Consider the following 26474-nt stretch of genomic DNA (forward strand, 5'->3'; position numbering starts at 1 on the left):
AACCGTAAAGACCGCTGAACTTAACTGTCGCGTGACCGGCCGGTCGTCGTAATATCACAAGATATACGAATTGTCTTGCATTAGTTTTCGTACAATATCATACAAACCCGTTCGTGAGAATGAGTTGATGTAACAGTTCATCTGTAGGGAGTTAGATATGTCTCTCTAAGTGAGGAAAATTACTCTTTTACCTTGACTTATCAGTTACTATTTGATACAAAAAAATACTAAAACGTGAGACAGGTGCATCGGAGGGGGACAAACAGGTCAAAAGTTGCAAAGAAAACTCCCGCACACTGTCTAACTTGCAAAAGATAATTGGCAACGTTTTAGTACTAGAACGTCTTCAGGCAAAGTGTTTTTTTGCCTGAAAATTTTGCCTGAAGATGGTCTAGTACCTAAACGTTGCCTATCAATAAACTTTATATATTTTTTGCATGTTAAAAAGTGTGTAGGAGTTTTCGTTGCAACTATTTGATACTTCAATAGGAAATACATTTTAAATAGAATAGAATGGGCACCTTATCCTGAAGCTGTATTTGCCTCGTAAACCTTTGTCCATAAAACTATCAAAATGTATTATTTTCAGTTTTGCAAACGTGGCTGCGCCGACTGAGTCACAATCATTGTTTTTGTTCCCCTCAGGTTCATTGCAGAGCTCTTGAACAAAAAGGTAAGATTCTACAAATAAATTAACACAACGACTCAACAGTTTTTTCTTCAGATTTTAAGATCCTCTGCTGTTGTTTGGGTAGTACCCTCTGGTGAGGCCAGTGGTGACGCCTCGCTTCGCTCCATCCTGCACAGGAGCCTTGCTGGGCCAGCTGGGAGCAATCGCTAAGAATAACAACCTGCACATTCAGGTGAGCTCACTGTGGCAACCAAAACCAGGCCAGCCCACAGGGGGACTGTTGGCAGGGAGACTGTTTAGTGTTGGACCTGTGGGGTTACTGAAAAAAGAAATAAACACACTGTTACACACGTTTTGTTTTCAAAGGAGAAATGCTGACAGGCAGAAATAAAAAATGATGTACTGCAGAATAACATTTGTCGTTAGTCATCATGTGATTGTACCGCACCTCCGGCTCTATCTGAATGCTAAAATATATGACTATAAATACAAAAGAAAAAACTAAACGGAAATTGAATCTCACAGAAATGTATTGAAATCACACGGAGAACATTAATAAACACAACTTTTGGCTTATTAAACATTGTCTCCCGAGTCTGGCAATCAGGGGAAACGGAAATAAACTCTGTAACTAACACAAATATATAATATTAGATTTTTTTCCTGTCTGCTATGAGACATCAGTAGGCCAAATCACAATGGTTTAAACATCTCATTTACACATCCAGGGCTGGCTGAATGGCCTGCAGCTCTGCTCTGAGAATCTATGCATATATTTATTACATTTATACTGTTAATGTATGGCATATGTGTGTTTATTTCCAGAGTCACATCAGTGAAAACGCAGAGGAAGTTAAGCTCGTAAAGGAGCTGTTCCCGGAGTCCGAGTCTTACACAGACGTCTATCACAAATACAACCTGCTCACTGACAAGGTGAGGACACAGCAGGGGTGGAGGAAATATTCAGATCAGACAAGTATAAGTACTAATACCACACTGTAAAATATACTCTGTTACAAGTCCTGCATGCAGGAAAATGTACTTAAAGTATTTAAAGTAAAAGTATTCAATGCAGAAAAATCCTCCCATTGTAGAAAGAGTAAAGGATCCAACCAGTTGTGTCTTTAATGGTCTCATCATCTCAGCTGGACTTGTAGGCCGTTATGTTGTCGGCTAGTTTACTTTAGAATCAAACATCTGATTTTATAAACTACATGTGTTCATTTTTGAGGAAACTAGTAACTAAAACTGTCAGATTAGTGGAGTAAAAAGTACAATATTTCTCTCTGAAATGTAGCAAAGTAGAAGTAGAAAGTGGCATGAAAAGAAAAGACTCAAGTAAAGAACCTCAACAAGTGAAGTACTGGAGTAAATGTACTTAGTTACATCCCACCGCTGGGACACAGTCACTCACGTCACTGTTTTAAAGCTGTGATCACATCTCTGCTTCGAATAAAAACATAAAAATGCTGAATATGCTGCTGATGATCCGCAGACGGTGATGGCCCATGGCTGCTACCTCAGTGATGCAGAGTTGGCTCTGTTCAGAGAGACAGGAGCCGCTTTGTCTCACTGTCCCAATTCCAACATCTCGTAAGTCTCTGATACTTCCTCAAGAATATATGTGACCAAAACGCTTTACAATACAATAGCAGTTAAAGTGCTCATATTATGCTTTTTGGCATTTTACCTTTCCTTTATTGTGATATTGCATATGTCTTTTTTGTGCACGTTATAGGTTTACAAAATGAAAAAGCCCAAAAGGGACTTACCATCTCCAACAGAAAACACTGTTCACCAACTGCTCCAAACAGCTCTATTGTAGTCCAGCCTTTACTTCAGAGACCAACGTGGTCACTTTGTAACACACGTTATAATGCTCGCCTAGCTGCTAGCATGGCACGCCCTCATACTCTGCTTCTGACTGGCTAGTAGTCCTTACCTAGGTACTGTCAGGGCCCACCCTCATACTCTGCTTCTGACTGGCTAGTAGTCCTTACCTAGGTACTGTCAGGGCACGCCCTCATACTCTGCTTCTGACTGGCTAGTAGTCCTTACCTAGCTACTGTCAGGGCACGCCATCATACTCTGCTTCTGACTGGCTAGTAGTCCTTACCTAGGTACTGTCAGGGCCCGCCCTCATACTCTGCTCCTGACTGGCTAGTAGTCCTTACCTAGGTACTGTCAGGGCATGCCCTCATACTCTGCTTCTGACTGGCTAGTAGTCCTTACCTAGGTACTGTCAGGACACGCCCTCATACTCTGCTTCTGACTGGCTAGTAGTCCTTACCTAGGTACTGAGCATGTGCGACTCCCAACAAAGATGTAACAGAAGTGAGATGTCTCACTTTGTAGCTAAAACAGAGAGCTCAACACACAGGGTGAAAAGAGGAGCTGCAGCAATGTGCAGTACAACAAAAATATGTTGTTTTTTGAAAATTAATGTAAACCTATTCCGGTATAACCTCTAAATACAATTATGAACCTGAAAATTAGCATAATATGAGCACTTTAAGCAATAAAGTATAACACAGTGTTGTAAATGCCTGAATGCAGATGAAACATTATCATCTCTGTCTCTCTCTTTATCTTCTCAGGTTGTGCAGCGGCATGTTGGATGTCCGCAACGTCCTGAAACACAAAGTGAAGTTGGGGCTGGGAACAGGTGAGAGGCAGAGCAGAGCTGCAGATATTTTCGATTAATGGATTAGTTGTCAACGGTTAAATCAATCGGCAACAATTTTGATAATCGATTAATCGGTTTGAGTAAAAAAAATCTCTGATTCCAGCTTTCATGAATATGAATACAGTACAGGCCAAAAGTTTGGACACACCTTCTCATTCAAATGCGTTTCCTTTTATTTTCATGACTATTTACATTGTAGATTCTCACTGAAGGCATCAAAACTATGAATGAACGCATATGGAATTATGTGAGCTTCATGAGGTAGTCACCTGAAATGGACATGTTTTCAGTTATTTCACACTTTTTTGTTAAGTACATAATTCCATATGTGTTCATTCATAGTTTTGATGCCTTCAGTGAGAATCTACAATGTAAATAGTCACGAAAATAAAGAAACACATTGAATGAGAAGGTGTGTCCAAACTTTTGGCCTGTACTGTACATGATTTTAATGGCCATGACTTTAATTATCTTGTGCCCACAGAAATAGGAAAATTTCAAATGATGTTTTTTTGCCTATCCACAATACCTGTTTGTGAATGTTTGCAGTTGTGTGTGTGTATGCATCCTTGTATTCATGTGACCCATGCGGTGTCTGTGTTTGTGGTGTCAGACGTGGCGGGCGGCTACTCGGCCTCCATGCTAGACGCTGTGAGACGAGCTCTGGACACATCCAAAGTCCTGACGATCCAGGACCCAGACTACCAAACGCTCACGTTTGAGGAGGTTTTCAGACTGGCCACACTGGGAGGAAGCCATGGTAAGATAAAAAAAAACTGTAAACATAATGGACGTAGCAGCAGTGACGTCACAGGGCAGAGCTGGGGAGGATGATGCAGCCAAGCCAGTGTTGTTCGTGGTTGCAATGGCGCCGCGCTAAGCTAAACGCAGACCTCTGGATACTGGAGCCATTTATCTGCATGTACAGCAGAACAGACCAACGCTAGCTGTAGCTAGCTAGCTAGCTAGTTGGTTGGCATAACGCTGAACAAGACATTTTTAGGAGACCAAAGGTTTCCAGTTAGTTTTGATAAAGTGAAAACACACAGTGAGAGGGTCAAAGTTTAAGATGAAAACACGGACAACACCCAAAAACAAGTTGAGGTCTGTTTTAATGTCCACAGAGTTAGCATGGTTAGCATTGCTAAGCCTCTGTCCTGATTGACAAGTCCTAAAGCACCCCCTGTTTTATCGTCTATTTTAAAATAAACGGCACCATAATTTGCTAAATGAAGATCATGCTGTATTGAAGAAGACTTGAAACTAGCGATTGAGACCATAAACTCATTATGAAAATGTTTACTGAGGTACAAATCAAGTGAGAAGTAGGCTCATTTTCTCATAGACTTCTATAGAAACAGACTTCTTCTTGGAGCCAGTGGAGTCGCCTCCTGCTGAAAGTTAGACAGAACGCAGCTTTAAGGAGCTTCAGCGTCGGCTTTACTTTTTAGACCCTGAAGCTTTGTTGATTATTTCTACAGTCTGTGGTTATAACTCAACACAAAATTCAGAAACAAATGCAGTCTCTGCAGCAGAAATGCCTGATTTGACACACAACTAGCCGTAGGAACAAGATTATTTCGATGACGACTGATTGCAATTTCACAGGAGGGGCAAGAATACAACAGCTTCTTTTATGATGCGTTTTGTCTGCAGCTTTGTCCCTGGATGACCAGACGGGGAACTTCGAAGTTGGCAAAGACTTTGACGCCCTGAGGGTGAATGTAGCTGCTGCTGACGGACCCATCGACATGATCCAGTGTGAGGGACCAAAGGTTCGTAGTAGTAGTTCGTAGTCATTAATGAATGAATGTGCACACATTTGTACACTAATTAATAAAAGCACATTTGATTTCAGTTTCACGCTAATTTATCATCACTTCATCATTTCAGGTTATTTTGGAAAAGTTCTTGAATTTGGGTGAGTGTCAATTTCAGTTTAATAGTCAAAATTTTCAGACTCTAAAGCCCAGTCCCAGTTGACCAGAGATTCACGAATGGTCTGAACCGGCCCGTTTCAGCTAGACTCAAACCAGCTGATGACAATAATGTAACCCATTAAAGGTGCAGTAGGTAAGACTTATACAATTAACTTTATGTCATATTTGCTGAAACTGACCCTATGTTCCAGTAGAACTACAATAAAAAAAAAAAAAAATCCAGCTCCTCTGGCTCCACCTACAGCCTGTAGTGCGATTTGCAAAAATCCACAGCTCCATGTTCAGTTGCACCAATCAGGGCCAGGGGGCGTGTCTAACTGTTCAGATGCACCAATCAGGGCCAGGGGGTGTGTCTAACTGTGCAGATGCACCAATCAGAGCTAGAGGGGGTGTCTAACTGCGTGCCAATCAATGCTCATGCACACGCATTCATTCTCCCTTGTGGGGGGAGGGGCTTAGGAGACCATTTTGGGCTTTAGCGGAAAGGGGGGCACACAGAAAAATAATTAAATAAATAAACAGGGAATGTCACTACCAGACAAATATTTATTTAGCTACAAAAAAGCCTGAAAGTGGGAAGTTAGGATGGAAGTACAGAGAGACGTTTCTATGGAGATGATACACCGGATTGGTGTAAACTGGCAGGTTTCAGAAAGCTGCAGGTCGGTTTTTCCCCTTGTCTCGTCACGAATCTTTGGTCTGAACTGGATTTAATGTGCCACTCACCATTTATTTATGTCCGTTCCTGTTCGACAGGTGACGATCGTAACATAGCGGAGGTGTTTGTGGCCGGGAGGAAGGTGGTACCATTCTCCCCCAGTTTAAACATCGCTTCCATGTCTGTTAGCGGCGCTGGGTCCTGACCTGACTCCACTTATACCTTCACCTTTCCTATCCATCTCTCTCTCTCTTCCTCCCTCCACATCCCAGCTCAACATCTTTTCATCCCTTCTTTTAACTAAGTCACTCCCTGTGGACCCTCTGCTCCGGGAAAGTCGGCTCGAAGAGGATTTTAACTCCCAAAATACATCATGCAAAACGTGCAGCAAACGAAGAATCAGCTGGAAACGCCCTACTGTACAACTGGCACACAAAAAGCCAAACAATATGAATTATTTATTAGAACAAAGAATATAAACTAAGACATACATTCGGATGTGATGGTGTGTTAGTGAGTCAGGTTCATGTGGATGTGTTTGGTTAACGTAGTGTGAGGTATTGTGAAGTAAAAGTAGAAGAAGGCTTCATCTACATTACTACGTTTTGGTTTAAAAACATATATCTTTTGCAACGTGTACGTCTCGCGTTCACACTACTGCGCCGTTTCCGACCCCCTAAAACGGAGACATTTGGAAACGATGCTGCCCCAGTTTAGGTTTGAAAACTCCGGGGTTGCTCTGTAGTCTGGACGGACACAAACGGAGAGCTTTGGAAACGACGACGCACAGTCAGTGTTATCGGTTAGGTAGCTTACATTAGATCTTAGATTGGGCCCAAAAGAATTAAGCCCGACCCTACCCGAGGCCGTGCACGTTGTGTCCGAGCCCGACACATTAACTGTAATTATGAACCCGATTTAAACCCGACATTTCATTTTATTTAATTTTATTTTTTATATCTGACGTTCTCAACTACAATTCCCAGTTGTTTGAACTACAGAAATCTGTTTAGAAGGGGTGTGCTTGGAGAAGTAACAAAAGAGGACATTGAAGGCTGACTATCATCTTTTCTGCCAAGGCGAGCCTGCTTCATGTGTCCGTTCATCGTCCCCGTTTTTTTTGCTGTCATAGACGAGCAGCGTGCCGCAATTAATGCACTCGACAAAGCCGACACATATGTTGTCACTGCCCACGACTTGTTTTAAAATGGTTCCATACCTCCGACTTTCATCCAAACTTGCTCAAAGGTAGGCTAATTAGTTATTCTTACATCTGTTCTTTACATCTTCAAGCTCCATGTTGCTTAATGCCATGCCACTTAAGCTACACCATACAGACCAGCAGGCCCGGTGTGATGCGTGCGATTGGAGGAGACGCTGCGCATGATTAGGGCATAGCTTTCTCCCCACCCAATTAGGCTATTAAAGTAATGTTTAAAAAAATCACAAATGCTTGATCAAGAGCCCGGGCTCGGGCAGAGAATCGAACCTCTAGCTTACAGACCTTTCAGTAACAGTTCCACCTCGTCAGCGCTCCGAGATAATACATCCCTGCTCTTACTTTTCATCATTGTTGTTCTTTTTTCTGTATTTTCAACCTCTACATCCATAATTTTCAACCACAGAGTAACGTCAGACAATCTGCTTCCTGTTTACACCGGCACGCACATGCCCAGTGTGTGAACGGTCATGTGATACGTGATATCAGACATGTTAATATGGACGGAGATTAGTTCTGCTACTGGAGCTAAAACTCTTGTGTGGACGGAGATCGTTTTTGTCTCAAAACGCCGTTTAAAAATGAAAACCTAGTGTAGATGAAGGCTAAGACAAATAAGTAGGAAATTAATTACCACCTTAAGAGTCTTTTATTGAGGTTCAGTCAGGGACACGCAAGACTGTGGTCAGCTGAGCTGGAATTCAGTCTGTTCTTTAAGTCTTTAAGGGGAATTTATAACAGGAAATAAGGGACGTATTACCATTGCAATTGTTGTTCATCATGTCTGCGTACTAAAACATATTCATGAACCCTTACCCTTCGCTGATTAACAAGTGTTTATGTTCATGTGCACATTGTTGTAGACTTTTTTAAACTAGCTAATGGTGATGGCCAGGAGCGGAGCAAAGGGGGTATCTTCTGGGGCTCCAGCCCTGAATGTTGTCCTAAAAGCCCCAAATCTTTTAGGGTTTTAAAATAACTTCAACTTTGTGTCATTTCCCCTCAGTCTCTCTGACTGGAACGGCAAATTAACGGAGCAAAAGTTCTGTTACTGGGGAAATATCGCCTTTGTTTCAACATCAGTAATGCTGTTTACGCCAAATTCCTACCCTACCTAAGTTATGTAACTTAAACATAGAAACATCAGACAGTTTTGCCTCATTTTATGTCACCTCTACAGGATGATTGTTTTTTCTTGGCAACTATTGCGCAGTGGTGTAGTCTACGTGATACGTAGGTATACACAGTATAGCCACTAAGAAAGCTCCAGGATTTCCATATACCCACCTTAAAAATGCCCAATGACACGCAACAACATACTTTCCATTATATTTTTGATGTATTTTGAATTGTCATCTGTGTTTTTCTTCTTCATATAAGCTAAATTAAGGTATTTCCACCGTAAATTGGGGCATTAAAGCGTATTCGAATACAGGACCCAGACCCCCCACTATGATATGGACCTCCCCCAAAGGCCAATTCTGGCCAAGCACAGCACGGTATAACCACTACAATACATTAGACTACACCACTGCTATTATGTTTTCCCCAAATCAGTTACAAATTTGTAAGCATTTTATTATCAAAGGGCGTGAAAAAGGGTGTAGTTCTGAAGTCTCTTATTCAGTCTCATTTAAAGTACTTGCAAGCACTACTTGAGTAAAAGTACAAGTATCTTACCAGAAAATGACTTTGGTAGAAGTTAAAGTCACCTTTTAGAATACTGCTTGAGTAAAAGTCTGATATTTACTGTACTTAAGCATTAAAAGTAATTTTCTGATATTAAATGTACTTAATTACTACAAGTAAAGCTTTGATTAGGAACTTTATTGTGGCTAATTTATAGTATATAGTACATATCAAATCCAAAAGTCTGACTTCAATAAAGGAAGAATCTTTCACTTCGACCAAAACATTTCTTGGAAGTAAGGAGTAACAAAGATGCTGAGGGGAAATGTACCGGAGTAAAAACTATACATTTTATTTAGGAAATGTAGTGAAGTAAAAGTAAAAGTTACGAAGTAAAAGAAGTAAAGTACAGATACGTGTAAATTCTACTTAAGTACACTGGTCTTATTATATACAGTATAATTAATTGTTGTGTATGGAAATGTGAGCTGCTGGATACTCGAATCTCCTATCGATCTATCTGTGAATGGAGGATGCCCCCGGACTCCTCTCCCTATTTTACGTTGATATCACGTTGTTTTGCCTCTTTACATTTTACTGGACAGTTGTCTGTAAAGTTAGGTGACATATTAACGTATAGGACTTTGCGCCGGTGACATAAAGCTGCTCAGCAGCTGCTGCAGTGTCTGACCTAATTATCTTTATTGGCTCGGTGATCTATTTTCAAGGTTGTGTAGCTAGAAAATGCCTCATAATCAGAAGACAGGGTGTTGACTTGAGTTATAATCGTAGCTCAGTCAGTTTTTACACTGTACACTCCACTCAAATGTTTAAAAACGACCAAGGCACAAAAGTATTTTTATAGCATTCTCTCTTCGTTTTAGGATGACTCTTTCAGTTTCTAATCTACATCAGATTGCAGAACTCGTGATACAAAAGATAAAGTTAAAGAGTTACCATTCCAGTTATACAGTAGGACTGTTTGCTGTTTATTTTCACACTTGATTTATGGTTCTACGGAGGCTCCATGCAGAGCTTTCGCCGTAGCCTACATAGGTGGCCTGAAGTTTATACTTGTGCGCTGGTGTGTGCGTTGAGCCAGCATGTGTGTGTGTGTGTGTGTGTGTGTGTGTGTGTGTATATAAACTTTATTGCAGACCCAGGTCCATATAACACACAATACAGTATAAAAAATATAAAAGAGATACAAAAATACATAATAATTACACATTAACCCATAGGATATACAGGCTATTGCACCAATGCTGTCTTAACCTGGAAGTGTGTCTATAACAGCTTTTCACAGGGCTGACTAAAGCTTCAATTATGTGGTTCTCTGACTTGTCCAGGCGACACATGAGTGTGTGTGTGTGTGTGTGTGTGTGTGTGTGTGTGTGTGTGTGTGTGTGTGTGTGTGTGTGTGTGTGTGTGTGTGTGTGTGTGTGTGTGTGTGTGTGTGTTTGTGTGTGGAGTGTGTGGTAGAGCGAGCGAGAGAATGACGGTGATTACCTTCGGAGTCATATTGACAGAAACAAAGTGTGTCCCCTGTGCTTTCTGACTGTAGCAGGAGAAGTTAACCCTCTCCTTGATTTCATGTTGTTTATGGAGACGGAGAACCAGGAAATGAGTCGGGGGGGAAATGCAACGCTACCACGTGTAGTTAACGTTTTTCGAGAGGTGCGCGTAGGGTCTGTGTCGCCACGTACCTACGTGCGCAGCCACGGCGTAGATTTTACGCAGAAGCATCATGGTGAGCAGTAGCCTACCCGCGGTTATTCGTTTTTTCGACACGGATGTGACGTCACACTCGAGCTACTAGTCGCGATTACACGACAAAAAGAACAGAAGATCATTAATCCACGTAAGCTGGGAAATACGGTGGCCCTGTCGTTACAAAACACAACGGCATTTCATAATAACACATCATCATTTCACAAAACATGACACAAAAACACACATTTCAGATGACAAAAAAATGTGAAATGTCGTTTTGTTTACTCTTTGCTATTGTGTTTTTGTGATGTGCCGTTTTGTTTTCTGTTTTGTCCTTCAGGGCCGCCGTAGTGCTAACACTTTACCTCAAAATCTACATCCTGATTTCATTCAGTAGAAAGTGAAGTTACATTTAACCAGATACCTTATTATCAAAATCACTTGTTTTTTTAACATAGTTATACTTGCTATACGTTGTTATACTTACCTTACTCATCATTTTAAACTTTTACTATATTTTTCAGGCTGTTTTCATGAACCATTCGTGCATATAGCAGCAAAAAGTAAAGCACTGTACCTATAAAACACAGCGCTTTCAAGCTGAGGAGCGCAGTTTGCTTCCCGGAGGGAAACCACAAGTTTTTCACTTAGGAAAAGCACGTTTGTGTCCCGGTAGCGTTTTAATCCAAACTGCGATCGTTTTTTTTCTAATCTTAACTAGTCGTTTTGGTGTCTTAACTTAACTGTCAACACGACGCTCACCTTTTGTTGGCTGAACTCAACTAGCAACGGCCTCACAGCCATCTTTTGTCTGCTCAATTTTCTTGTAAAGATCACTAATCGCTCATCTTAACTGTGACGTGACCGGCTGGCGCTCGCTTAGTTTTTGTAGGCTATTATACAGATTGTTGTGCATATGTTTTCGTACAATATCATGCGAACCCGTTCATGAGAATGCGTTGCATTTCCACTGAGATTGTTGATTTTAAACGCCATCCAAATGAAATTATCTTAGGCTATGTATTTATGCTACCTTTACAAACTGTCTTATGAATGTCGGGACATGAAGGGAAATGAAATGGACTGATTTCTGAATATGTGTTTGTTTTGAGAATGTATTTAAGACACATTTAGTTGTTTTTACTGAAACGTAGCCAGTTTTTATCACAAACATATCACTCTGTGACGCCAAATGTTAAATGTTAAAGGTGCTATTTGTACTCTTTGATATGTCACATCATGGAAGGCCGAAATAAAGAATATACCAACAAGTCTATTGTTTGTGTGCAGTTATTTAACGAGCAGCTACTGATCAAGGATCCTAACCCAGGATGCAGGGTAGGGATTCTGAAACTACACAAAATGATATAATTAATATTTTGTGTTCTTTGAACGCTTCCCATGCCTGTGATGTAAATAATCTAAATATGATCTTTCTAAAAACTCATGCCAGTACTCTTATACCACTTTTTCATCACTTAGTTAATCTGTGTATTACACAATCAATATTTCCTGCCATGTGGAAAATGGCCCAGATCACCCCGATTTTTAAGTCTGATGACCCAACCAATGTTTCCAACTACCGACCAATTGCAATTCTCCCAACTATCTCCAAGTTACTTGAAAAAGCATTATATAATCAACTAGTCAATTACCTTGAAGACAAGAATCTGCTCAGTGATCACCAGCATGGCTTTCGACCTATGCGGTCAACTATGTCGGCTCTGCTGCTTTTCTCTGAGGAGATACGTGCATCTTTAAATAAGGGCCAGATTACCGGAGCTGTATACATAGATTTTTGAAAAGCTTTCCATACTGTTAATCATCAAATTTTATTAAATAAACTCCTTACTTTTCATTTGTCCTCCTCTACAATAGATAATGGTTAGATATGGTTGGAGTTTTTAGAGTTAACTGGGTAAAAGCTTTTTTAGATAAACCTGATTCTCTGTGGTATCATATTCCCAAAAACATTTTTGATAAAGTGGGAGGCTTATAGTTTCTTTTAAAGTGCGATTTCGAGGTATCCAAATTGCCAGTTAAACTGTCTGATTATCATAAACAAGTTCTTCATTACTGGAAGATGGTATTTACTCATAATTTTACACCACATGGCTCCACCTTGTGGAACAACAGAGTGATAACAATAAGTAGGAAAACAGTTTTTTCAGAAATTGGTTTGAAAAGGGAATTATTTTCATCACAGATATATTAGATGAACAAATTAATTTTCTTAGGTTTACCGATTTTAAAACAAAATTTAATATACAAAGTTCAATAAGGGATTATAATAAGATATGTAAAGCAATACCAATAGCCTTATTAAATATGATACAAAACGATTTACATTATTCCAAAAGTCAAATAAATTTACCTAAACTGCAACTAAATCAAATTCTCCTGAATAGCAAAAAATGTAACAATAATTGTATTAGCAAAATATTCAAAGGTAAACTATTTCATGATTTTAACCAAAATATAAAATAAGGCATTTTGATGACATAATAACAAATAAATATATCAAATTCATGAAATGGCCTATACCTCCTAAAATCAAAGAAATGCAATTCAAAATTATAAATGGATATTATCCAGCAGCAGCAATGCTTAAAAAGAGATTTGGTTTTGAAGTGGAGCCATGTGTGTTCTGTTCCCAGGAAGATGAAACTATTGAACATTTGTTTTTCTCTTGTCCAGTGATAAAAAGATTCTGGCAAGATATCATGAATTGGCTGGAAACAAAAATGGAGAAAATTACACAATTAAAGTTTGAGCAAATTCTTTTTGGCAATGAAAATCTTCCTAAAGAACTTTTTAGAATTTACAATATCATAACAATTATGGGTAAATACCATATCCATAAATGTAAATGGCAAAACAAAAATCCATCCCTAATGCTGTTTAAAATTGAACTGAGGGAATACTTTGCTTCTTTGAAACTTCTGAAAGACTCCAGTGATAACATTTACTCTCTATGTGAAGATGTCTCAAAATATTTGTCATTATAATTTGTAAAGCTTCCATGTAATTTTATTTTAAGAATAAATGAAGACTGAGGACAATATGTGAACAACTTTGACATGCCTTATGGACTGTAATGCCTTTGCTTAATTTATTTTATTTTAGTTTTATTTGTATTTACTTTTTTTATTGTAATTTGTTCTATTTCACTGTGTTTAACTATGTTCTGCATATTTGTCTCCCAAAGAGAGATTTTGTAAATTGTGTTTAAAATTTAAAAAATAAAAAATAAAAAAAGAAGACATGACCCGCCCTACTCTTTCTCTGATTGGCTAGTACTCGTTGCCTTTCTGCATGAGGAGTGTGATTGGGTTGGGTTAGTGGATGGTTAGCCAATCAGTGGCAGAGTACTGCGGAAACTTCACACAAGGGAGTTTGTGCCCTAAGTAATATCTTTCAGGAAGCCATTACCCATCTGGCTGCACACCGCCGCTTCAGAAATCAAATAATCAACATGTATAGATTGGTAATGTGTGGCCAGTGATGGTATGTGTGTGATTTAGGAGTGAGAACAACAGCCAACCCTCACAGCCTAAGAAATAGTTGTACCTGAGGGATCAAACCCACGGAAGGGATGGCCCTTGCTGATCCAGTGAGGAAGTGTCGCTGTGAGTCATAGTGCAAAGGTTTTTACTTTTGCTTTACATCCCTGGCTTCTTTCTTACTGGATTACTGTCATTTACAGTAAATAAGGAGATAAACAACATCCAGGTGGTTTTGGCAGGTGAGTTTTAAGCGTGATTTATGGCTCTACGGAGACTCCACGCAGAGCTTTCGCCGTAGCTGAAGTTTATATTGCGCATGTGTTTGCGTGGGGAGTGTGTGGTGGAGCGAGTGAGAGAGTGACGGTGATTGTCTTCGGAGCGAATAGTAGGGGGGGGGGCGGTGACGAGAGTCCGCTCAAGTCAGACAGTTTTCCAGCTGATTCCAGCAGCATTCAGGCTGAACAGGAAGTGACACAAACACTGTGGTCCGATTCCGATTTAATAAAATGTTATCAGACCCATATATCAGCTCCTACACAGTCTCCAGTTGTTTTTATTATGACAGAGTAGCTGTCGATATTCTCTACATGCGATCTGTTGCTGATTTTAATTACCAACAGACTGTAGATGATCTGTAATCTGAAGAGATTTAGTCTCTCTGACTTCTAAACATCACTATCAGCCACACAACAGGTGTTCAGTACAGAATAAGCTTTTAAATCAGACAAGTCGCAGTTAAAATCCCTCCGATTCAAACGTCATCAATTGAGTCTATTCTGAACCAATCGGCTGTTCGATCAGCTGAGATGCCGGCGTTTCCCAGCATGCACTGGGTCCACCTGCGTCCGCCTGGCTGTCAGTACCCGCGCGCAAAATTACGAATCCCACTATGGCCACGCCAAGACCCGCCCTACGAAGCAGCTCCATTGGTTGGGGTTAGGCATTTCACCTCGAGTGGTTAAGGTTAGGGTTAGGGGATTGGTCAGGGGATAGGACCTGTACATGTAAGCATGGACGCCTGGCCAATAGTAGTGTGTGAACGCTATTGAAGGGCGGGTCTTGGCGTGGCCATAGTGGGATTCGTAATATCGCTACCCGATCCGTTCCACCTGCACAATCCGTTCTGGAGATGTTCACGCATGCGCAGATGATAATACTGTTTTACGACCTGCCCGATCTGTTCCACGCTAGCCTCCACCCAAGCTAACGTTAGTTTAGCTAACAGCTAATTCGGCTAACCGCTAGCCGACAAATAACGCATGCGCAGAACGGATCATGCAGGCAGAACGGACAGCTAGATTCAGTCTAAAATGACGTTAAGTCAAACATAACGGGAGAAACAGACTACAGCAAAATTAAGACTTTACAATAACAATAAAGACAAGTATTGAGTGATTGTATTTTAAATGAGCACAAGTAAAGCAGAACTGACGTAACAGCTGTTATATATGTTAACGTTTGTTTTCAAGTTTTATTTTGAGGGTCTTTTAAAAGTTTGCAGCTGTCTCAGCTAGCGGTTAGCCTAATTAGCTGTTAGCTAAACTAACGTTAGCTCAACTGTGGAGGCTGACGGCAGACCGCTACAATCAGCTAGCGGTTAGCCAAATGAACTGTTAGCTAAAGTAACGTTAGCTTCCCAGTGGAGGCTAACAGCAGACCGCTATAATCACCTATCGGTCCGCCCGAATTAGCTATTAGCTAAACTAACGTTAGCTTCCCGGTGGAGGCTAGTGTGGGAACAGATCGGGTAGCGATATTACGAATCCCACTATGGCCACGCCAAGACCCGCCCTTCAATAGCGTTCACACACTACTATTGGCCAGGCTCCATGCTTACATGTAGAGGTCATATCCCCTGACCAATCCCCTAACCCTAACCTTAACCACTCGAGGTGAAATGCCTAACCCCAACCAATCGAGCTGCTTCGTAGGGCGGGTCTTGGCGTGGCCATAGTGGGATTCGTAATTTTGCAGCCGGGTAGTGTCGTAAATCATGGTACCACAGCGCATGCACGAAAATCTTGCGCATGCGCAGAACGGATTGTGCAGGTGGAACGGATCGGGTACTGACACTGGCTCTTGCAGTTGGTGAAAAACAACTGCGGCCACCTTGGTCTCGTGAGGTTATCGTTGCCCACGTGTGCATGACGTCAGAGCAAGTCGGGATCAAGTCGGACAAGAATCTAACCGGCGTGCATTGGGCGGCGATCGCCGATGATCGATTCTGCGCAGATCTGGCTCATCTTGAACGAGCCTATTAGCTACAAAAGAGGAGCTAATGGGTGTTGCTGGGCGTGCCTAGCCTACTCCTTGCTTGGCAAAAGTAAATAGAAAATTCTCTGGTGCTGCCTTCAAGCATGTCCCCTCTGTTTACTTTGTGGATAGACCCATAGATATAGGTATGAATGATGAAATATGAAATATTATGATTAAACGTTGACATGGTGACCCTTCTGTATTGATAGTAGCATGCTATTGCCTAGTATCCGAGAGGTCTTACAAGTCACTTCAGAGGTATTGTCAAGTCACAAGAACGATGTTTTTGGATTTATAAGTATTTATTTCTCGATAGGGGTAACAAAATATATGAGATAAAATGCCAAACATATCAGATATATACAGAAATACGATGTTCTGAAGCGTTTCCGCCAGGGCCTGAAGTTAACTTTTTTGACCACCAGACTTTTTAACAGCCAGTTTTTTTTTTTTGCCTCATATTCATAAAGGTGCAAAAACAGGACTTGCTGTGTCTCTATGATCCTATCCTGTCCTATTCATGGTAGCCTACTACTGATAATCCTGCATAGGGATTCACAGAGACACTGAATGTTGCAAAAAGTTGGTACAATGTGAAATGGCTGGTGGATTTAAGACAAAAAATAATAATGTATTGAATGAATCAAATATGAACATATCTTTCACTGTCCGTGGCATGTTTATCTTGACATTGTTAGTTAATTTCCTATCCTGGCCTGGGACTCACACACACACACACACACACACACACACACACACACACACACACACACACACAGGTCATCCTGTACGTCTCATCTGCAGTTTTTCCTGCATCTACCGTGTGTGTGTGTGTGTGTGTGTGTGTGTGTGTGTGTGTGTGTGTGTGTGTGTGTGTGTGTGTGTGTGTCAGTCGCTGGGAGAATGGAGCAGCAGACCCGCCCACTGCAGAGACGAGTCACACACGTTTCGTGTTCATAACAATTGAATCAAATTTTATTTAAAGTATCAAATCATAACAGAGTTATCTCGAGACACTTTACAGATAGAGTAGGTCTAGACCACACTCTATAATTTACAAAGCCCCAACAATTACAGTAATTCCCTTAAGAGCAAGCATTAGCAGTGGCTATTGCGACAGTGGCGAGGAAAAACTCCCTTTTAGGAAGAAACCTCGGCAGACCCAGACTCTTGGTAGGCGGTGTCTGACGGGCCGGTTGGGGGTGTGATGCCGATAATAGTCGCATTGAAGATAGTGGAACAGTGACTTTGAAAGTAGTCGTTGTAGTTCATGTCACAGCAGGACGTTGCGGGATGAAACGTGGCGCTGCAGAGAAACAAGGAAATTAATTTGAACCGTTCTCATTCCCGCTTGGCCAATAGGGGGCCCCGGCTGTCAATCAATGTCTTCCAGTGATGCGGGCCCCTGATTGGCTACCTGCCAATGTGGCACGTAGATTGACAGTGTTACCCGCCATTGCAAAATTCATTGGTCGGGTGTTAATTTCAAGAGGGATAAGCTTCACTTCAGAACGCGTAGCTTCTATGGCGCCATTTTGATGCTAACAAGCCATCACCTCCCGTTAGCATCCCATTGACTTCCATTCATTTTGACGGCATTTTGACAGCGAATAACTTTACATCTGAGGCGTTTAAAGACTCTATTTGTCCGTTGTTTATTTCTAAAGAAACACGACAATGTATAAAAGGCTCCATTACCTTGTACCTCACGTTATGGCTCCGTAGCAGACGCTTTTATAAAAATAGGCTAACGATTGGGTCATACAGTAGAGGAATTATCGTATAGTACAGGAGAAGCATTTGCAAGAAAATATAGCAAAATTGTAGGAGAAAATCTGAAAAAGTTAACATCATTTTGGTATCATAAATATGTTTTTTTTAAATATGTATCCTGTTATACTTTGCCCTCCAGCAGAAAAGGAGACGCCTCCCCATCACACAGATTCAGACTCCACTTTCCTGTGTGGAAATGCCTCTGTTTCGGGCTTCGGGTGACCGTGGGGGGGCGAAGGCTCGGCCCGGGCAGAGGAGGACGAGAAGTAGGGAGTGGATGAAGACGGATAAAGATGTCTCCGTCCTGCCGTTGACACGGCTGTGTCTGCTTAGCCTCGCAGACAACATGACGGAGGTGTGGGCCAAGGACTACGCCGATAACTACCTGGACCGTTATTCATTCAGATACATCATGGGGCCTTTCAGCCTACTGCGTGAGTGTGAGACAGACAGCTTTCAAAATGTACGTAACGTCCTTTAACCACGTGGACGTGAAAATACACGGAGTCAGAGGTAGGGCTGGGCATCGTTCAAACTCTTTTGATCCGGTGTAGAGATGGCCCGATACCACTTTTTTGCTTCCCGATACCGATTCCGATACCTGAACTTGCGTATCGGCCGATACCGAGTACCGATCCGATACCAGTGGGTCATATATTTTATTATGTTTTAACAGCTGTATACTACTATCCCTGTATGGATGTGATATGATGTATAACAGCTGTATACTAATCCCATGTATAACAGCTGTATACTACTATCCCTGTATGGATGTGATATGATGTATAACAGCTGTATACTACTATCCCTGTATGGATGTGATATGATGTATAACAGCTGTATACTACTATCCCTGTATGGATGTGATATGATGTATAACAGCTGTATACTACTATCCCTGTATGGATGTGATATACATTTTATCTTTGTTGTCTGTCTGGCTCAGAAACATGAACAAACACAAACAATGAATGCCGTAGAACTTTCTTTTATTCTCCAGTTTGACAGTCAGTTATAACGGAAAAAGAACATAAACTACTTTAATGTAGATTTTCTTTAGGGCTTTATTACGTGGTATCAGATCGGTGCATAAACTCCAGTACTTCCCGATACCGATAGCAGCGTTTTAGGCAGTATCGGAGCCCATACCGATACTGGAATCGGTATCGGAACATCTCTAATCCGGTGCCAATTTCGATAACTCAGTTTCGTTGCCGGTTCCTTAACGATACTTTTTTTCGATACCGTATGTTTATAAAATCCATTTTTAGAATTCCTCAAAGGTCACGACGCTGTAGGAGCGACGGCATAGCTACAGCGTGCAGTTGAGGCAGAAGCATAAAACAGCCTTTAGTCGGGCAGCGCCGGCGCTAGCTTAGCTTAGCGTAGTCAATGGAATTGTTTGTTGCCGGTTAGCATGTCATGAGTAAAAGTGAGCCATCAGCCGCCCAGATAGCTCCGTTGGTAGAACTGGCGCCCGTATTTAGAGGTTTACGCCTCGAAGCAGCAGGCCCGGGTTCGACTCTGACCTGGGGCCCTTTGCTGCATGTCATCCCCTCTCTCTCTCTTCCTTCATGTCTTCATCTGTCCTGTCAAATAAAGGCCTAAAAATGCCCAAAATATAATTTAAAAAAAAAAAAGTGAGCCAACAACAAAAAAAACATCCTAATTGCTTCTTGTGGCCTGCATATTCACAACAAGTACACATAGCAATGCAGATTAAGACTATACGATATCCTTGACTTGGGTCTATATTGGGTGGAAGTACAGCCGAAGCACTGCTACTGCTACTTGGGCTACTTTGTAAACACCATATCCGTTAATAGTCGACTTGGAAGAAAGCAAACGTTTTGACAATAAACTACATTAACACAACAGTATGTGGAGTTAAACTGGACGGGCCCAGTAACCTCTGAATAGTTCTCCTTGTTGTTAAATTGCAATGTGAGCGGCAGGATTAATTTAAAAGGCAGCTGTGACTACATTGTGTGTCTGCCCAAAACCAACATAGAGGAAACACTGGTGTGATTGATCACTTCTAACCCTGCTGCAACGTCTCCCTGTCTGTCCGTCTGTCTCCCTTTCTCTCCGTTATTGTCCATGTAGCGTCTGCGTTGGTGGAGGAGCTGACGCGGCTGCTGTGCAGCAGAAAGCAGATGTCCCGGGCAGCTCTGCACCTCCTGCTGGTCCCCCAACTCCGTGGCCTGTCTCTGGGGAAGTGTCCCGGTCTGGTCACCTCCGCTCTCTGTGCCCACATCACTGCACGTTGCCAGGTCAGATATAGCCGCACAGATGCTGGATCACTTATCTTAAAGCTGCAGTCTCTGTCTCCCCCATGAGGAATTCTAAGTAATGACCACAACACTGTTGTGTGTCCGCATGACACAAGTCTCTCTAGTGATCACGCACCACCACCACGGGAGGATTAAAAAAACATAATGGACTCTTCAGAAGAGGTAATAATCTCAGGGTTCCCACCATTGTGTTGCAAGCCCAGGGGCCCACAGTGGCTAAGCCAATGGGAATTATTGTTTAATGTATTTTTAAGATGTTTTTTAAACTACAGTTACAGTAGGGCGGCTCGATTGGAAACGATATTGTTAGCTTTTAGCGCTGACTTCATGTAGGGCCATGTGGAATCTGTCTCACAGCTTTTTTAATGTCTCAATTTTGTGATTCTGTGATCACAGAAACTACTGGGCTCTACATTAATGTCACAGAGGAGAGAAGAAACTAGATGATATTCACATTTAACATAATATATACAAGAAGCTAACAGGACCGAAAAAGGTGTAGGCTGAAGCCTGAGCTTATTACACCTACCCTTTGTACATGAATTATATTCTTTCATACGAAGATGAAAGTTACAGAAACTAAGTATACACTATATAACCCAGTACAACACAAAAAATCCAATACATTTTGTGTACCTTCTGGTATTCACACTTTTTATATTTGTTAATCACAGGTTTAAATAATTTTTTTAATCGTCGATTGTGTTACACATTTTCATATTAATTTCTAACTCATTCCACAGTTTAACTCCATACACCGAAAAACCTCTTTTTTTGACATTTGTTCTGCTCTTTGGTTTAGTGAAAATACAGCTTCCCCTCAGTTCATATCTTGTGTCTAGAGCTGCAAAAATAAATCCATTTAACTACCAACAAGCAATCGATTAATCAAGAAAATAATAGTTAGTTGCAGCCCTACTTGTGTCCGGCCTAGACTTCCTTAAAGGAACACGCCGACTTATTGGGACTTGAGCTTATTCACAGTAACCCCCAGAGTTAGACAAGTCCATACTTACCCTTCTCAGAAAGGCGAAGCTGCTCTGGGCTTGTCAAGTGCTGCAAGCATATCACTCCGCCCAAGTAACAGAAGTAGCAGTGCTTCGCCTTTCTTAGAATATAGTTCCCAGTTTATATACAGTTAGAAGATGGCTGTGTCTCATGTGACCTTGTTATTTGTATACACCCTGTGACTATACAAATCACAACATGGAAATAGGAACATGTTGGAGTTATTTTGTCACTTATTGGGAGCAGTAGTCTAGATGGAGCCGGTTACCTCCAGGATCTGTGCTACGCTAAGCTAATGCAGGGGGCGTCAGACAGCATTACAGCACGCACGGAGATGAGAAGGGTCTGTATGGACTAGGGCTGCCACCCCTTAATCGATTAGTCGACTAATCGGTCGTTTTGGTCTTAGTCGACTACGATTTCTTTAGTCGATTAGTCATTTTTTATGCTTATTCATGCTTAATTACTCATTTCCAAGAAACGTCTGAGCACATTCATGGTAAACACAAGATTTAAAGTGGTGCTTTTGCAGGATTAATTGTGGAGAAACTCAGTTTTACAGATGGTTAATTAACTACATTTATATTGTGCTTTTCTAGTCTTAACCACCTCTCAAAGCGCACAGCTCTGTCGATTAAATCAACTAATCGATTAGTCGACAAAATCGTACTAGTGTTAGTCGACTAAGAATTTCTTTAGTCGAGGACAGCCCTAGTATGGACTTCTCTAACTCTGGGGGTTACTGTGAATAAGCTAAAGTCCCAATAAGTCGGCGTGTTCCTTTAATGTCTTTTCTGTTTCCTCCTTTCTGTCGCAGGGTCTGTGGAGTCTGGACCTGTCTGGAGCCCAGCAGCTGCCCTCCAAGCTGCTGTCTGAAACGCTGTGCTGTCTCCCTGCCCTGCGCTCGCTCTCCCTCGCCGGTACACCGTGTGACCGATGTGTAATCGCAACAATTGCCCAGCGCTGTCGTTTGCTGCGCCATCTGGACGTATCTCGCTGTGCCTCCCTCTCCCCTGCTGCGCTCCTTCCTCTCGGAGGCGGGGCTCCCTCTCCGGTGTCCACGTCACCTCCACCTCTGGTTTCCTCTTCTCGCTCTGCGCCGCTGCCTGCTCTGCCGCTCCGCAGCCTGCTGGCTCTGGATATCGGGTTTGGGAAAGAAGAGGGAGACGCTGTGGCGGCGGCGGCCCACCTGCTCCTCTCCCTGCCCGGCCTGGAGACGGTGGAGCTGGAGGGCCTGGCGCAGGCCTGCCGTCTCCTCCAGCTCGGACGCTTCGGACACACGGACCAGTTCAGCGACAGAGAACGAGTTCCCCGGCTGGGGGAGGTGTGGAGGGAGTGGAGGCGCAGGCAGGGCTCGGACAGCTCGAGGGAAAAGAGAGAAGGGGCAGAGGATGAGGATGAAGAAGAGGAGGAGGAGGAGGAGGAGGAGGAGGAGGAGGAGGAGGAGGGGAGGATGTTGTTGAATGGGTACGGTTGTGAGACTAAGGGAGACGCGAGTAGAGAAGAAGGGCCGAGTTGTTCTCAGAACCGAGCGGAGGAAAAACCCCGAGGCAGAGTCTGGTCAGGTGACGAGCGCCTGATCCTGCGCCTGAAGGACATCAAGGGCTTATCTCTGGAGTCTCTGGACAGTTTAAGTCGTGCGTGTCCAAACGTTTACTCCGTATCCGTGAACGTCGAGGATGATGCAGACGCCAGAGGAGGGAGCCGGGGCTCTGTGTTGGCCACGGGCCTCTCGGCGTGGGCCGGCCAGCTGCGGAGCCTCTCCGTGCACTTCCCCGGCGCTCTGCCGGATCTACTTCCTGCCGTGGGCGTCGCAGGCTCCTCTTTGGTCTCTCTCGCGCTGCAGGGGGTGAAAACCAGCCCGCGCACGCCTCTACTGGAGGCCATCGAGGCGTGTCCCAGACTCAGAGACCTGCTCATCTCCGCTGAGCCTCCCACCACTGGCCCACAGGACGAAGAAGACGAGGACGATCAGCGCGACGATGATCGGGATCTGCCTCGGCTGCCTGACCTCTGCTCTCTCACGCTCCAGTAAGGCCATGATCACAATCGGAGTCTTTTTTGGGGAGTGTGCCTATGTTCCCACATTTATAAGAATTATTTTTTTCACTGAAAATTAGACCCTATGTTCCCTGATACTGTAGAAGAAAATCAATCAAAACCTCAGAAAATACTTATAAAGTAAAAGTTCTCACTGAAGGCATCAAAACTATGAATGAACACATATGGAATTATGTACTTAACAAAAAAGTGTGAAATAACTGAAAACATGTCTTATATTTTAGATTCTTCAAAGTAGCCACCCTTTGCTTTTTTATTAATAAGGGAAATAATTCCACTAATTAACCCTGACAAAGCACACCTGTGAAGGTAAAACCATTTCAGGTGACTACCTCATGAAGCTCATTGAGAGAACACCAAGGGTTTGCTGAGTTATCAAAAAAAGCAAAGGGTGGCTACTTTGAAGAATCTAAAATATAAGACATGTTTTCAGTTATTTCACACTTTTTTGTTAAGTACATAATTCCATATGTGTTCATTCATAGTTGTGATGCCTTCAGTGAGAATCTACAATGTAAATAGTCATGAAAATAAAAAGGAAACGCACTGAATGAGAAGGTGTGTCCAAACTTTTGGCCTGTACTGTATATACACCCACTACAATACTTTAGACTATACCACTGCAAGATAGGACCCAGAGGGTGAATACAGGAATATTCAGACAGACCGTATAAGAGAAGTGTTTTTTTAACATTAAAGCATGTAAACATGTTCTAGTAGGAGCCCAAAATGCAAGTATGAACCTGAAAATGATCATGATATGGGACCTTTTTAAAGTAATCCTCTTCTTGTTGTCTGTCTTCTTTGTGTCTCTCGTCCCTGGAGTTTCTCCTACGAGCACAGCCAGATGAAGCCCGTCGTGTCCTGGATGTCCCTGAAGAGGGCGCTCCTGTGTCTCCTGACTGGTTCTCCTCTGCTGGAGAAGCTGTCGCTGGTCTCGCTGCCCTGCCCTCTGGACTGCGTTTTAAAAGACGTGCTACGCACATCGGACTCGGATGCGCATCTCTTCGCCGATTCCGCTGACTCGCCTCGCGTGCCACTCGGACGGCTTCGACACGTCGAGCTGCCGCGGACGGATGTGACGATGGTTACGGTGAAGAGCATAATGCAACGGAGCAAGAGACTCGGATACGTGGATGTGAATAACTGCTGGCAGATCAGTCTGGTGGAGTGGACGGACTGCAAGACGTTCAGTCAGGTCCAAGTCGTCTGGTCGTAGTGAAGAGACCAAAAACAGGAGCAGCGCGGTGGAAAAGAAAGTGGATTTACAACCGTTTTACATGCATACAGTATACAGTATACAGTATACAGTATACAGGATACAGGATACAACATACAGTATACAGTATACAACATACAGGATACAGTATACAGTATACAGTATACAGGATACAGGATACAACATACAGTATACAGTATACAACATACAGGATACAGTATACAGTATACAGGATACAACATACAGTATACAGTATACAACATACAGGATACAGTATACAGTATACAGGATACAACATACAGTATACAGTATACAGTATACAGTATAAAGGATACAACATACAGTATACAGTATACAACATACAGGATACAGTATACAGTATACAGGATACAACATACAGTATACAGTATACAACATACAGGATACAGTATACAGGATACAGGATACAACATACAGTATACAGTATACAACATACAGGATACAGTATACAGTATACAGGATACAACATACAGTATACAGTATACAGTATACAGTATAAAGGATACAACATACAGTATACAGTATACAGTATACAGTATACAGGATACAACATACAGTATACAGTATACAACATACAGGATACAGTATACAGTATACAGGATACAGGATACAACATACAGTATACAGTATACAACATACAGGATACAGTATACAGTATACAGTATACAGTATACAGGATACAACATACAGTATACAGTATACAGTATACAGGATACAACATACAGGATACAGTATACAGTATACAGTATACAACATACAGTATACAGTATACAGCATACAGTATACAGCATACAGTATACAGCATACACAGTATACAGCATACCATATACAGTATACAGCATACAGCATACAGAATACAGTATACAGCATACAGCATACAGTATACAACATACAGTATACAGTATACAGTATACAACATACAGGATACAGTATACAGTATACAGTATACAACATACAGTATACAGTATACAGCATACAGTATACAGCATACAGTACACAGCATACACAGTATACAGCATACAGTATACAGTATACAGTATACAACATACAGGATACAGTATACAGTATACAGTATACAACATACAGTATACAGTATACAGCATACAGTATACAGCATACAGTATACAGCATACACAGTATACAGCATACCATATACAGCATACAGCATACAGAATACAGTATACAGCATACAGCATACAGCATACAGTATACAGTATACAGCATACAGTATACAGCATACAGTATACAGCATGCAATATACAGCATACAGCATACAGTATACAGCATACAGTATACAGCATACAGCATACAGTATACAGCATAAAGTATACAGTATACAGTATACAGCATACAGCATACAGTATACAGTATACAGCATACAGTATACAGCATGCAATATACAGCATACAGGATACAGTATACAGTATACAGCATACAGCATACAGTATACAGCATACAGTATACAGCATGCAATATACAGCATACAGCATACAGTATACAGTATACAGCATACAGCATACAGTATACAGCATACAGTATACAGCATGCAATATACAGCATACAGCATACAGTATACAGTATACAGCATACAGTATACAGTATACAGCATACAGTATACAGCATGCAATATACAGAATACAGCATACAGTATACAGTATACAGCATACAGCATACAGTATACAGTATACAGCATACAGCATACAGTATACAGCATGCAATATACAGCATACAGTATACAGTATACAGTATACAGCATACAGCATACAGTATACAGTATACAGCATACAGCATACAGTATACAGCATGCAATATACAGCATACAGTATACAGTATACAGCATAC

The 26474-nt window shown here is 41.9% G+C and overlaps 2 protein-coding genes across 2 annotated transcripts in view; both read left to right on the forward strand.

Annotated features, from left to right (window-relative positions):
* The window catches only part of gda (guanine deaminase), a 31203-nt gene extending 24353 nt beyond the window's left edge, over positions 1-6850 (forward strand). The window contains exons 6-14 of the mRNA XM_028579311.1: positions 646-673; positions 756-863; positions 1457-1564; positions 2127-2224; positions 3229-3296; positions 3931-4077; positions 4974-5092; positions 5211-5238; positions 6014-6850. Of these exons, the coding sequence (XP_028435112.1) occupies positions 646-673; positions 756-863; positions 1457-1564; positions 2127-2224; positions 3229-3296; positions 3931-4077; positions 4974-5092; positions 5211-5238; positions 6014-6120 (811 nt within the window). The 3' untranslated portion in view covers positions 6121-6850. The remainder of the gene's footprint in view (positions 1-645; positions 674-755; positions 864-1456; positions 1565-2126; positions 2225-3228; positions 3297-3930; positions 4078-4973; positions 5093-5210; positions 5239-6013) is intronic.
* Positions 6851-13869: 7019 nt separating this feature from the next.
* On the forward strand, positions 13870-24693 carry si:ch211-214j8.12 (uncharacterized). The gene is made up of 6 exons (XM_028579205.1): positions 13870-14221; positions 18151-18445; positions 20118-20284; positions 22131-22715; positions 22764-23344; positions 24200-24693. The coding sequence occupies exons 2-6, from the start codon at positions 18208-18210 to the stop codon at positions 24591-24593; spliced, it is 1965 nt and encodes a 654-aa protein (XP_028435006.1). The 5' UTR covers positions 13870-14221; positions 18151-18207; the 3' UTR covers positions 24594-24693.
* The last annotated feature ends 1781 nt before the right edge of the window (positions 24694-26474 follow it).

The sequence above is a fragment of the Perca flavescens genome, chromosome 5, assembly GCF_004354835.1.
Source record: "Perca flavescens isolate YP-PL-M2 chromosome 5, PFLA_1.0, whole genome shotgun sequence".
NCBI classification, from domain to species: Eukaryota; Metazoa; Chordata; class Actinopteri; order Perciformes; family Percidae; genus Perca; species Perca flavescens.